This window comes from Xiphophorus couchianus, chromosome 2 (genome assembly GCF_001444195.1).
Source record: "Xiphophorus couchianus chromosome 2, X_couchianus-1.0, whole genome shotgun sequence".
In the NCBI taxonomy this organism is placed as follows: Eukaryota; Metazoa; Chordata; class Actinopteri; order Cyprinodontiformes; family Poeciliidae; genus Xiphophorus; species Xiphophorus couchianus.
This window is the reverse complement of record NC_040229.1, coordinates 20,878,130-20,892,821: the sequence shown is the minus strand read 5'-3', so window position 1 is coordinate 20,892,821 and position 14,692 is coordinate 20,878,130. Positions and strand designations below refer to the sequence as shown.

Genomic DNA, 14,692 nt, shown 5'->3' with positions numbered 1-14,692 from the left:
TGAAAATAAATACTTCTATTGTAAACGTATGATGTCAAACTGAAAGGTTAGAAAAAATAACAACTTTAGGCAAACAGAAAGTCAAGAAAAACTAGAAGTTCACAAAAGCAATTCTAAAGTAAAATTGCTCTAGCTACATTTCTTTCTAACGTTTTAATATGGGTTACATTTATATATGTGTAAATGTATGTACTTGTTCAATATCAAATCTATCTATGAGCGTACATGAGAAAACTATGGCTTAGTTGATAAAAAATCTTTCTTTTCTGCCTCATGATGTTTGTTTTTGCTTGTTAATCCTGGAAAAGTCTTCACATCCTCCTCCTGTTTGTGTTTCCTGCTTCCAGTTTTCATGAATGCAGCTATCCCGATTGCAGCTGTGCTGACGGTGAGTTTTTCTGCTAATTCACTTTAAATTAGCTTTCTGTTTGCCCAGTTTCGTATTTTACTTGGTGACCGGTTCACGGTGTTGTGTATTTACCCCCTCGGTGAAGCATGGACAGCTCCTGGAAGTCGGAAAGCATTTCAGAGGGCGACTTGACAGCAACACACTAAATCCTTCCTGTATTAATAGAAGTCCTTCAAGGCCGCTGACTTGGGCTGTTAAAGAAAATCAGAGACGACAGAAACTCCCAAGCAGGGGGGGTGGCTCTCAGGGACACATGTAGGCAAATAATTCATCTCTGATTCGATCCTCCTTCAACAGATGACACTTCGACAGCAGATCAGTTTGTCTTGGAGACTTTTTGCCTTGAACTGGTCACACCTGACTGTCAGCTTCAAGGAAGTGAGATGATTTATTTCAGACTAACCTTAGGCAATTTGCCCATTCTGCAGACGTTTGTGGTTCACGTCCATATTTCAGAGGATGCTGACCTGTCCCCAGCTGTGGCCTTCGCCTCCCTGTCTCTCTTCCACATCCTGGTCACCCCGCTCTTCCTCCTCTCCAGCGTGGTGCGCTCCACCGTCAAGGCCCTCGTGAGGTGAGACACACCGATAAGCCTATTTACTCATGTGGTTGTTTAAGCATTTATCAGTAATAAATGTCTGTGGTTAGTTTTGCTAAAGGCACAGCTAAACTGCAACCCACCTGAGAATGAGCAGAGTGCTGAAAAACAACCTGATTAGATGAAGCACTTGACCTTTTCCCCGCAGCAGATGGAGCTGCTTCGTTATTGGATCCTGGGACTGAGACCATCACTTTTCTGCCATCTTGTTTCGATGACCCTACGATTTATTCATTTCAGCCAAGAGCTTTACAATTACTTTGACACCCGTAGCATCATTTGCGATCAGGCTGCAGATGTCTGTCCGTCCTCCACCAGTCTCTAATCATGTCTTCCCTTTCGGCCGCTCATAGAGCTCTGCTCATTACGCTGAGCTGTAGGCAGGTCTTTGTCTAGAGGAAATTGAGGATATTAAATCCATTTGTAAGCCTACATGCTTTTATTGTCAAAGAAAATCAGCTGAAAAGATGTCTTGGTACTCTGCACTGCTTTGTGTGAAGTATTTATACATCGATTTTACTGCCACAAACCTCAGTTTATCTTATTTTGCACAAAGTACAGCTCAATCGGGAAGTAGAAAAAGTCATAATTATCTTTCAGTCTGTTATACTATGGTTCCACTAAATAAAATAAGTTGCCTAATTGTCTAATTACTAAGCAGATCTCACTGTAACCACTAATAATTTGTGACGTCATCAGAAGATTTTTTCTTAGAGGGCATTAACTGGTTGATACGTTTCAAATAAACAGTTCAGTCCTAAATCTGAAGTACTGACCGACTTTGGTGAAAAACATTTATCTGAAAAGCAACCAAAAGCCTTGTGGTAACTTTGGAGGTTACCACAAGGCACAGCTCAGGTTGGAGAACAAGACAGCTATTATTTGTGACCAGAAATCTGGCTATTATTGATTGTTTTTTATTCATTGTCCTCATACTTTCTAATCACATTCTACTTTGTGTGGGTATCACCCATAAAATCCCAATAAACTACATTGAAGTTTGTAGTTTCAAAGTGACAACATTTGGAAGAGGTTCGAGGGTTATAAATACTTTTCCAAGGAGCTGTGAGTAGCACAGAATCATGACCCCAAAAGCAAAACATGTCAAACCAAATGTGAAAGAAAAAAATATTAAAAAGAACTGAGCTTAATTTCTTGAAGTGCTTTAAGGAAGTCTAAGCACACACTTGAATTTAGTGAGAAACACTGAAGTAGTAATAAAGAAACTTTGCTTTCAAAACTGTTTCCTCTAATCGTGTTGCTGGGAAATGATGAGAGATTCTAGAGTTCTGCAATCGTGGAGAGAAACTGCCTTGATCACACAATGCACACGTTTCTTCTTCAGATATGTCCCATCACTGGTGTGCACCAGTATCACTAGAGAACCTTATTTTGCAGAGAGTGGACGGGCAAGCTGCCTGCGATCCTTAGAGATTCTTATTTTAAGGACAGAGAAATGTGGCACACTTAAACTGTGTCAGGAAAAGAAAAGAAAAGTGTGGCCTATCTTTGCATAAATATGATAGAAATACTTATTTAAGCAGGGAAAAAACGATCATGATGAAAACATGATGAGAATGCTACTATTACTGCATAACCCAGTACTCAATGGTTGGTGATGTTCTTGCAATTTGTAAGGCTCATCTCATGCTGTATTGTTGAAAACTGAAGTGCTTGTCATGTTTACTGTGTGTGAAATTGAACAAATTAGTGTTAATTGAGGTTGATTACTGGTGTATTTTGCATTTATGTGACATTTAGCTGCAGAAAGGAAGGATTTCCTGGAAAGACTCCAAGATATGTGAGTGTGTGTCAGGCAGAGAAAGAGAAAAAACTCATGAGGGCTTATTCACTATGAACTACTGACTCATCTCAAGTCAGTTTTTCTTTTCCAAGAGACCCAATTAGAATCAGGATTCTACGCAGATGAAGAGACCAGTCTTTGAGTTATTATTTTTCCATCAATTCTCACTTTGATTCTTATTGTTTTTCAGTGTTCAGAAGCTCAGCGAGTTTTTCTCAAGCGATGAGATCGGAGAAGAACAGGAGCCCAAAGCGACCATGTCGTCTGGCTGCAGTAACCACAACCAGAACAGATACCAGGCAGTGGTGGGTAAATCCAAACCTGGCTGCCTTTGTCGTGGAAACGAGGGGGAAACACTTGATTCGCTGTTTCTTCCATTCTGCTCTGCCTGAGCTGTTATTTAGCTCTGATTGTTGTCTTCTTCCTCCACCCAACCGCTACCTTTGACCATTAACCCTCCTATTCACTCTGGTTATCATACAACCCTCGTCTAGTCATCCTCTAAGCCTTTCCCTTCGTCGTCCTCCTCCTTTTTGTCCCGATACTTCCAGCCACTGAAGGTGGTGAACCGGAAGCGCCCTCCGAGGGACGAGTGGAACAACTACAGCTCACAGGGCGACCAGGAGGGCGACGGGCCTTCCCAGGAGGTGGACCAAGACATCTGCATCAAGGTGAGACTGATGAGTCCCACCTGAGCTGGTCAGGAACAAGTTCTGACTTGTTGCAGAGAGTTCAGATGACGGTTGCAAGAGCGTGAAAACCTCTATAGGTTTAGCTTTTGTTAAAGGTCAGCTGTTGGACACTCTGCAGTTCAATGAAATAAAAGGAGGTGAAGGTGTTTTTATCTGGTTTTTCACTGCTGATGATGACCTTTAAAGATTTCCTTGCATGAGAGGAAGTAGCCCTAGGAATAACTGAAAGCATGAAACATTTTCTCAGGATGTACAATCCCATATCACTCTCTGTTTCCATGTATTTTCATTTTACTGCAAACCCAACAGGCTCCAATCGTTTACTTCATCATCTTCTTTGTAGGTTTTGTGCCTCTGCTTGTTTTGCTGAATGCTGCATAGAAAGTGGGATTAGTTTTTGTTTCTCACCAGATGCATCAGCAGAATCATCAGGTTTCTGAAAGGAGCAGCTCAGTGACTGCAGCTCTTCAAAACTGAACTAATTGGCCTCAAGTGTCTCATCAAAGCATGTTCTACACATTTAAAAATGTTGCTTTATGAATGGCCTCTCTTCAACAGCCTTGTCAAATTCAGAAATATGTCAGAAAAAAATACAGAAAAAAGTATTTTACATCAATTTAAAATGCTTTCTAAATTTCTAAAATAATAATAATAATAATAATAAAAACGACTCGTTCTTGACTATGGTTTCTTATGAAACACAGATTTATTTTTTTACATGTTTTCTATCTCGACTTCTGAACTGTTTTCAGATAACTAGTGGTTATTTCACCTGGACAGATGGACCACCAACACTGTCCAATGTGGACATTAAGATTCCCTTCGGTAAGCTTCAATAAATAAAAGAACAAAGTACCTATAATATGTTCTCCCAGTTTGTCTCTTTAAAAAAGTTTCTTGTTAATTTGCAGTAAAACTGTTCCTCTGATGTTCTTTTGCCAGGAAAGCTGACCATGATTGTGGGTCAGGTAGGCTGTGGGAAGTCGTCTCTACTGCTGGCAGCACTGGGAGAAATGCAGAGAGTCTCTGGAACAGTCATCTGGAACAGGTTGGATTTATATATTTTTTTATTTGCTTATTTAAACTGCTTTCTGTTAAGGGACTTCTTGCTCTACTTTTGTGCAGCAAAAAATTCTGTGCTCATGACATAGCAATTAATTCACCTTGGCAGGTCTCCCTTGCCGTGACACAGCGATACAGAGAATTGGACTTTTAGGGTAATGCAACCCAGCTGATTTAGTGGCTTGTATTTTTTATGGTTGGGGATACAGACGCAGAGCAGTGTGGGGACTGCTTTAAGCACCACTGACCCAAATTCAGCCAGCTGCTCCGGGGAAGAAAAGCTAAGCGGTTCCTGTTCCTGCAAATCAGGACCACACCAAAGTAATCTTCTGCTCCATTTCTTCTCACCTTTAAAACATCAGCTGCATTAAAGATGTGACAAATTTACACAAAATTTCCATCTCGACATCTTTTTGGCTCCTTTAAATTAAGCTAACACTGATTTATTCTTCCCTAAGTTGGTAGTTCAGAAAATATGTTACCATAGAAAAGGATTAAAAATTGTTTTTATTGGTTTATTCTAACTTCCTAGTTTTCCAGTAAACTGAATTTGGGGTGTTCATTTACTGTACACCAAGATCTGCTAAATAAACCCAAAAAATATTTAAAATACATCACTCCTACGTCCTGCTTTACCCAAATTCACTACAGCGCATTATAGCTGGCAGATCCATTTTCTACTGCATCATTTACTTTCCGCCATAAGCCTCCAATTCTTTGCAAAATGGATGTTTGTGTTTTTGTTTGAACGTGTTCCAAATTTAAGCACACAGCTGACTGGGAAAAATGTTCATCTCTTCCTTCACACCGTATTTATTTAAATTCTTGAAGGAGTTTTAAAATCCTTCCTGTTATTTCCACTGACAGCTCTGTTGTTGGAGCCATGTTTCCTGTCAGTCAGACAGCTGCAACAGCTCATTAAAGTCTCCAAGCAGTCACTCAACTCCGGATGTATTTTGCATATTTAGAGTCAGTCAGGTATTTGTGTTAAAGATTTAAATCACAGAGCGATTCACCTTTTTTTCCCCTTTCTTTAAAATTTCTCTAAAATCCTCTCTAGTTTTGGATAAAATCCTGCTAGATCCTGAGCTGATGTACAGCTTTCTAGGAAAGAGTTACTGTTGTCACAGAGTAAGTGGATATTTTCTCTGTTGTCTCTGAGTTGTTTCGCCTACACACAGAGAGGCAGACAGAGGTAATGAGATCATCTGTCTGGGCTGTGAGAAGAACTGGACTCACACTGAGCGGTCCAGGCTAAGAGGGAAAAAATGACAATGAATGTCCCTGAACTGTCAAAACAAGTAGTTTAATAATAGGGCTCACATGAACCACAGAGGAGAGATTCCATCCGGTAAGAAGCTTGTGTTTCTGTTTCACTGTTTTTTTTTTCTTTGCTGTGTAAGCATTTTATTTATTTTTAAAGTTTTAAATAAAAAAAACAGGCCAGTTTTGGTTTTTTTACATATCAGCTCACTTAGTTCCTTTTCCCGCCACACAATGAATAACTTATTACTGCAAAAACAAACAAATGTACTCAGGAACAACGACCCTAATTACTGCAGATCATTAAAGTATTTTGGCCAGGGTGGTCAAATAGATGGCATGGTGAGGAAAGAATAACACAAAATACTAAAGCAGCCAAAAAACTAATGCATCGATGTGTACATATATATTCCTATTCAGGTGTATACAGTTGTATAGTAAATAACAAAGTGGCTTAAAGACTTTGTAGTCAATATGTTGACTATATATCACAAAGTCCTGATCTAAGCTGAAAATGTGTGTGTAAGCCAGGAGACTGACTTATTCTCATATGTTACGTCTCAAGAAATTGGCTACTTCAGCAAGCTGTTGATGGAAGCTTGTGAAAAAATACCCACAATATTTGACCCACATTGAAAGGCAATTCTACCAAACACTAAAGAAATGTATGAAATCTAAAAATGACTTTTGTTTTTCAGGCATTTAGCAAATAATTTCATAATCCTAACTGACCTAAAGCAGGAATAATTGATTGAGTTCATATCAGTAATGTGCATCTGCAGTTCATGTATTTCTTAGTTTCATTTAACCATAACAAACAGAGTTCATTTCAATTAGCTCAGCTTAAAGTGAAGTCCTGTCTGCCCTGAAAAAGTCCAGAGTCGTCCATGTTGCTGAATTTCTCTCTCAATTATGCAGCCATCAGTCTCCATTTGTCACAGTAGTTTAGGGTTTTCTGATTAAAGCTGCTGTTGGCAGGCAGCTAAACTCACTTACTCACTCACTCCAGCTGCTCCGGTGCCAGGATCACGTTGGCACAATCTCTGATGTTGTCTTGGGTCAAACAGCACCTGGATCATGTGTCCTTGGGAGGCTGAGGAGTAGCCGTCGTGACTCCTGGCATCTTGAGACACACATGATGAGGAGTTTTGTTGTGTGTGCCCACCACACATTTGCTGTCGTTATCCAGTGCTATAGTCCAACACATTAAAGCTGAAGCACGCTTGGATGAGCAGCTACACCTCAAAGGAAGAGTTGGGCTTTGAGCCGTCGCTGCTACATAAATTATGGACAGCTTTCTTTTTATTCAGTGCAGAACTGAAGGCAGCAAAAACAAAGTGCTGAGATTAGAAACGCTAATAAAGTGAAAGGCAGTGGAGAATAAATAAGATGGGCTTGTGCCTGGCATGGGGAGACGTATTAGTAATCAGGGGGTGAGTCTGCAGGGCTGTCAGGTCCATAATGATGCTCTCATTGACCGGTTTGGAGATAAGTTGTGATTGTGACTCAGCTGTAACAACCCTGCTGATGGTGTTCATGAGTCTATTGCCCTGCTCCGTCCCCCCGGGGCTTTAGAAGTTTGTTTTATTGATAATTTACTCACTAAAGGGACAATTATAATTCCAGCTGCTGTTCAAGATCAGTGGTGGTGCTTTCAGGTACATCAGATGAAAATACTCACGCTGAATTTTTTAACATTTACTCCTGACATTTGAAAACAAATTGCTTTCTTGGTTTGGAGATGATTAAACATTTGAGCCTTGTTAAATGCCAGCCCTCATTTACTTCCTGAAAACATCTCAACATAGCAAGAAACCAGCCTGGTGACATAGAGCCAGGAAACAACACGCTGGAATTTTAGGCTTTAAAGCTGAACTTGCTCTTCAGGCAATTATAACAGACTAAATAATATAAAAAGTTCACATTTAACTTCTTTAACACTTTAGTCAGTTTTGATGTGCTCCTGTGGTATTTAGTAGATGTGTATTAGGATGAAGCGGCATCAGGATGATTACATTTCTTCATGTCTGTCATGTCTTGAAATTGCTTTGTTTATTTTATTTCATTGACCAAGATGTAAAACTTCAATGTGTTAAACTAGTCTATAAGTGCCATAAAATGGTCAAATGATTATTAGCTGAGTTAATCAGATAGTAGCTCAATGTGGATCAGACTTAAATGCTATGATCATTCAGAATCCTGAGGTGCAGACCGAGCACCTGCATGAAGTAGCATGAGATTAATATTTTGATTTGCCCATTGCCACAGAAGTCAAGGAGCTCTTGCACAGATTTTGTTGCAGTGTTTTGTGTTTGTGGTATATATGTTGTGATGAGAGTGTTGAAATGCTTATGCAGGAGAAATAATACACATTTCCAAAAAAAATCTGTGGCAGGAGGATTCAGCTGCAGGTCAAATTCTGTTTACTGCAGATGTGTCGAAAGGTGATCCTGGAGCAGCTTTTCCTCAAAGCTGCACATCTCCCTACACCAAACACAAGGCAGTTAAATAAGTTAGCCTTTGCAATGGAAACAACTTACAAAACCCAGCTCTAAATCAATTCAAAATCAATTTGTTGACATTCATCAGTCAAACCTCAGCATGTTGTGGAGATTTTCCAATTTTTCCATGAACAAGTCCTTGTATATTTCCAAATACTCGACAAATAAATTCTGATCTTGCATCTGTTTTACTTAAAGATTAAACACCACAAGGAGGGAACTGGATTCCCCTCTATCGCCACTTTAAGTCTTAATGATGTGTTTCAAATTGTGGGAATCGCGTCTGAAGATTAGTTTCTCACTGCTGATTGGAAGTGGGAAGCAGGACTCCCTCACATGTTTGCTCTTCTGAGATTACCCCCAATCCTCCAAGGTGTTGTTTAAAGTAAATCAGAAATCTTTTTCTACGCTTCAATCAGGCAAGAACATGATTAACATGCCACTACAATGACTACAGGATGGAAAACACTCAGATGTTCCCGCAAGGCATCAAGTTCCTTCAAGTGATTTGTGGTGAAGAGATTTGATAATGTTATTGCTTGAAGTGTTTTTCACAGACTTTCAGTATTGTTTTTATCTGTGGGTTCTCCATATTTTTGTTGCCTTTGCAAATATGTTGCAAAGGCAACAAAGAGTAAAATCTATAACGACATGCTGTCTGTTATTGATATGCATAAAATCACTTCTGCCTGAAGAGATGTGTTAGTGGTTTAGACAGTAGGTAGGCTCCATCATTCCACTTCCTTTAGCAGCTGTAGTGTTTTGTGTTATTATAAGCAACATAAATCTTTTTGACCCATTCTGAGAAATAACCGTAAGTAGCAGTTTCATTTCTATTTTTGGAGTGTTTAAATTTACTTTTTTTGTTTCGGTATTATTTATATAATTTCTATTAAATGCCTTACGAAGCCAGATGCTAATGTTCAGTGGAAAGTCCTTGTGTGTGAATATAACCAAACTGTTTGTTGACCCATTTCCTTCTCTTTCGTCTGACACAGCATGTAGTAGCTGTGTTTTTACACGTTCAAGAGCAAACTATCAGAGCCTCTTAAATGTCAGCCTCCTCCTCTCCCCTCCACGAGTGTTTGTTACTGTAGCTGCTGCAGTAAAAAACGGCAGTAAAATAGTCCTTCACCCTCGAGTCATCCACAGATGTGACTGAAGTCACCTTGTCAGGACGAGGTGTCAACCAAACATACCTAAAAATACACCACAGCTTCAACTGAGCATGTGCAAAACCTGTGTGTACAGTTTACTCTGGAGTAAAATTATGTTTGTGGAGTAACATTAATCGTTGCAGTTTCCTTGTGTCTCTTTCTTTCCAAACCATAAAAAGTAAAACCATAAATTAAACCTTAGCTTTTTTTTTTGTTCTGTTCTTATTTACAGTATGCCCATCCTTGAATCTGAAGGCGATGAAAGGTAAGCAAGACCCGCCAAACCCAAACACGAAAGCCAACACTGTGATGTATTTTTAGTTGGGCCGTAGAGAACATTTTCTGCAGCTCTCAGGCTGACTCAAATGCACTAAAAATATTTGCAGGCTGGATTTCTGAAACACTCAAGCTGCTGTATGCTCAGGATTCTGTACTGGACTCTTTTTGAAAGAAAGATAAACGCCTGAGCTGTTGTGCTGAAACAATGACGTTAAGCATAAATCAGCGTTTTAAATAAAGCTTTGGTGACAGCTGCTCTTTAGCTGACGGCTATATGAGGGTTATTCCAGCACCCATTTGATAATTGTTTCTATTTGTAACTCAGCATGTCATTCGCTGCTTTCAGCTCCAGAATTACATCCGCAGTCACAATGTCAGATTTACATCTGCACAGCTTGAGTCTTTTTCTCTGCCTTTACTTCGGATGATGCACAAAAACATCATATTCAAAGGTTATCTGATAACCTTTAATGCTTTATGCTACATGTTAATGACTTTTAAACTGTGATAAACGGATGAGAAAGATAACTGTCTTTAAATCGACTTTTATCCTAACAGAAAAACATATACAGTATGTCAATCAATTTCAATATCAGAGAAGAAGATAATTTATTTCAGTAATTAAGTCAAAACGTATTTTATCTTCATGATTAAAGGCACACAAGATGACATATTTCAAGAATTCATTTCTTTATTATTTATGAAAAGGATGAAAAAATTAGAAAATTCAGTTTTGTCTTAATTTGAATATTACATGTGTCCCGGAAAAACAAATAATGCAAACAACTTATGTTCATGTCTACTGCTGTGTCATCTTTGTAATAAAATATCTATGAATAAAATACTGAATATCTAAAGCTGAAGGGTTGGCAATTATACTAGGTCAAAGGTCAAATTAAAGCAAACGTCATAATAATACTGTTCATTAACATAAAGATTATTTTTTCTGGATTACTGGTGTTTGGGTTCGACTTTTGACTGTACTGAGCCAAAACATGCCAAGCTAACGTGAACCTGACATCCCCACTAATCAGAAAAACTTGTTGGAAAAAGCAATGTATTTTTGTCCACCTTCAGAAATGCATTATTTAGTGATACATGAAGACAAGATGAGCAGGATACCAGGAAGCATGAAGCTCAGAGTTGCTGTTAGCGCTCTGATTTTGTCTTTTGGAATCAGATCTTCTGAGAACGAGCAGGTTGACGCTAATTTCCAAATCAGCAAATTACAGGAAGATGAACAGGATGAGGGCGTTATTTTTAGGAAGGACAAGATTACTGTTAATGGCAGATGTGTTCATGTAGAGCAGACTTCTGCCTTTTCGCTTTTGGGCCGCTGAACAACAACGTGATTGCCATGGCAAGGAGAGAGAAAACGGGCCTACGTGGCGTGTTTGTTTTATGTTAATCATTGCAGAAACACGGTGAGGTCAATAATCTATTGTCTGCCTAATGTTTCGATGTTGTCATGTGTTTGACATTTTCCCTGCAGTCCCACAGACAGAGAAGCGGCGGCAGGGGACCAAAACATCAGGTGAGTCCAAACGTGACGGCCCGTCCTCCTGGAGACACATCATCATTAAAAGCTGAAAGCTCGCACTCAGTCTTATCTGGAAATCCACCAGCTGTTCTCTCTGTATGCCTACTTGGCCCTGACCCTTAGCTACATATTGACAGCACAAACACACCACAGCCTCTAATGTTCCCTGCACTACTTGTTTAAGGACTGGAGACATCTCAAAGCAGTGTCACCCTCTAAGGTCGAGGAGTCCCTGTGATGCAGAGATTTAGACAACTCCTGAACCTCAACGCATGTGTGAAACAGAAGGCCCATTAAGCAGTAAAAATGTAGACATGGAGAGATTATCCTGTTTGTTTAATAACTCTGTGTGTTCACTAAATCTGTGGCAGGAAAAGGTGCCCTGTGGCCTACGCTTCCCAGAAGCCCTGGCTGCTGAACTCCTCTGTGGTGGAGAACATCACCTTTGAGATGCCAATGATAAAATCAAGGTAAACTCTTACCTGCAATTAGAAGGGCATTCCTGTGTATTTTTTTCCAGTTTTTACCCTTTCGATTGCACGGTTCATCAGAGCAAATTCCGTCAAATGTCACCAACTAGGCCATTAGTGGAGTCCTGCAGTGTTCGTTATTCTTATTAGCCAAACGTTTGGGTATTTTATCCATTTATTAGTGAGCTAATTAAAGCAAATTCCAGTGCTGCTTACAAGCGCACACAAATTAACACAGTCAGAACTGATGTTTTCTGTGAAGCTTGTACGGATCGTAGCTGCTTTAAATGGGGAACTTGGACACATCGCAGCTCAGCTAAAAACAGGAATTCAAGCAAGAATTTATACAGGATTTTCCCTAGTTGGGGTTAAAGTATACTATAAAAAATATTTTAAATCTGTATAAGCAAAATTATACGGAGTTCTTTTGAGGTTTGACCTTGCATAACACTGACGGAATCACAGAAAATTCAGGAAAAAAACATCAAAATCTGCATAGGTTAAAGATCTCAGTCGAAGTGTTTCAGTGAAAACCATTTCATTCTGAGAAGTTGCAACTTACTTAAAGAGAGCATTTTGCAGTCATATGCAGCATTGTTTGTGCATGCAAGCATTATATTTAGATTCCCAATTTTCAACTGTGTAGTGGCACTTCATTATGTATTCTGATCATTTAATGCTGCTGTTTGCCATTTTTGTCTTGGGACTTATTTCTTCACACCTGTGATCACACAGCATTAGTAATAACAATGTCAGAGGTGGACTCATTAATCACTGCCTGAGTATTTATTATGACCCATTAGCTGTCATGTCCAGATGTTAAATGAAAATACAGCCTCTGTCGTCCCAGTAGCCTGTTCATAAAATTGAAAGTGCTGATCCCTGATTGAATTAAAGCTACTGTTTGACCTGACAGTAAAACACTTTGAGAGAGGATTATTTGATTTTACAGAGGGTGTGTAATTCAACCTCGTCTCTTTAAATCACTCCTGGCACAACAACACATGCTGAGAAACACCTGTGTCTCCAAAATAAAAAAAACACAGCACCGCTAGCGCACAGTCAAGCCCACACTCATGAATTTTACAACAAATGGTTGGTTTGAAAGGCTGCTTTCTTGCTCTTATGGCAACGGCCTGCCTCTCTGCAGGTCTGATGGACTGTTTATAATTTTCCCCTCCTTTCATATAGTACTAATGGCCCTGTGAGCTTTGTTGTTGTGGATTTGTTCTATGAAACAAAGCCTCTTGTTGCTTTGCCGCTACCATTTTTGTCATGCTGTTTGGTTTATCTGGAGAAATACAGACACGCTGTCTGCCGCTGCAGCAGGTGTTTCTGCATGTTTGTGTTTCTCATGGTGATGTGTGTCTTCTTCGATGCCAGCTACAATATGCAATCATTGGTTTGTGTTGCTCTGTGGGTAAGCTACTGTTTGCAATCCACACAAACTCCTCAGACATGACCTTCCACTTAATGAACGTAAAAACCTGATGATCATTCAGCTGAAATTTGACATTTATAAACATTGTAAAAAACACTTCTTTTTATCACAATATGACATCAAATCAGATTAAACGACTATTAATTTTGGCCAGTGATGGTTATGAGAGTTTTAGACCTAAAATTAGGCTGTAAAACCAATTTTTAAATATTCTTGATTAAATATATATTCCTTTATTTAACCAGGTAAACCCTGTTGAGATCTAGATCTCATTTTCAAGAGGGACCTGGGCAAAAAAAATTTGCAATACATAGCAACCTGGTTACAAGATAAAAACAATTAATACAATTAATGCTGGAAAATTGACAGAAATCACTTTCTGATTTTTTAAATGTGGCAGAGATCACTCTAATAAAGGTCAACATTCATTTTAGAATTATGAGACTGAGTGGTTTATAACCTGGAAGAAACATATTTGCATTTTATAAATAATTATTATTAGTGAAGGTTTTTGTGGCTCTAGTGGTCTTTATTTATTAGCACTAAACGGGCCAGGAATCGAACCGGAGACACCATTGCATTACGGTATGCCTGCTCTACCACTGAGTTATGCGGCAACCCATTATACAAATTATGTAATTGATTTTTTTTCATCAAATTGATCATTACGTTAGTGTGGCCATTTGTGCCTGTTAACCCAGCCTTTCCCAGATCAGACTCTTGGCACACAGATCTGCTGTTTGTCTTAAACTTAATTAAAATGTAACACATCTAAGTGCTACATCTATGTGTTTTGCAACAGAATCGACAAATAATTTTTGCTCTAGAAACAAAGCCGCTCTCCTAAAGCTGAAGCACTGATTTCATGATGCATTAGTTTGTTTTTTGTGTCATGGAATTATGTCATTATAACCCTTATATGGCTCCATTACATTGAGCTATTGCACATCATGTAAAGATGATTGCATTTGATAAACAATGTGGGCTGCAAGGTTTAGTAATTCCATTTTAAATTCAAATGATATTAATGGACAGCTCCTCTGCTTTCTGTGTGGAGCAGAAATCAACTCGATTGACCTCTTCATCTCGCAGCGACTGCTGTTTCTGCTTTTGCTTCAGGTTGGATTGTGATCTGTATACCTAGCAGCAGCTGATACATAAAATCATTTAAATGACAGCTGGCGAGCAGCAGCATTGTTTCTGTCTGCCAGCTGATTTCTGCCCTCATTTGTATTCTGCGTTTGCAGATACAAAGCTGTCATTGAGGCCTGCTCCCTTCAGCCTGACATTGACATCCTTCCACAAGGAGACCAGACAGAGATCGGTGAGCGGGTCAGTACCACCTGGAGTATTCTGTACATATTACATAAGTCCTCAAGTCATTTTTCATCATAATTGTGCAGCAAGGCTTTGATTTTTCTGCTTGCATGAAGCTGGACTGACCTCATTTAGTCAAAGCACTGTCCTGCTGCAACT

At 39.2% G+C, this 14,692-nt stretch overlaps 1 protein-coding gene across 5 annotated transcripts in view; it reads left to right on the top strand.

Moving 5' to 3' along the window:
• The window catches only part of abcc8 (ATP-binding cassette, sub-family C (CFTR/MRP), member 8), a 75,202-nt gene that overhangs the window by 31,562 nt on the left and 28,948 nt on the right, over positions 1 to 14,692 (top strand). For 3 of the 5 annotated variants that reach the window (XM_028037238.1, XM_028037215.1, XM_028037207.1), the window contains exons 12-21: positions 348 to 388; positions 838 to 983; positions 3,002 to 3,116; positions 3,306 to 3,482; positions 4,256 to 4,328; positions 4,446 to 4,551; positions 9,719 to 9,751; positions 11,258 to 11,299; positions 11,677 to 11,775; positions 14,464 to 14,548. In XM_028037238.1, coding sequence (XP_027893039.1) covers positions 348 to 388; positions 838 to 983; positions 3,002 to 3,116; positions 3,306 to 3,482; positions 4,256 to 4,328; positions 4,446 to 4,551; positions 9,719 to 9,751; positions 11,258 to 11,299; positions 11,677 to 11,775; positions 14,464 to 14,548 — 917 coding nt within the window. The remainder of the gene's footprint in view (positions 1 to 347; positions 389 to 837; positions 984 to 3,001; positions 3,117 to 3,305; positions 3,483 to 4,255; positions 4,329 to 4,445; positions 4,552 to 9,718; positions 9,752 to 11,257; positions 11,300 to 11,676; positions 11,776 to 14,463; positions 14,549 to 14,692) is intronic. The other 2 variants (XM_028037223.1, XM_028037231.1) reach the window with 2 other exon arrangements.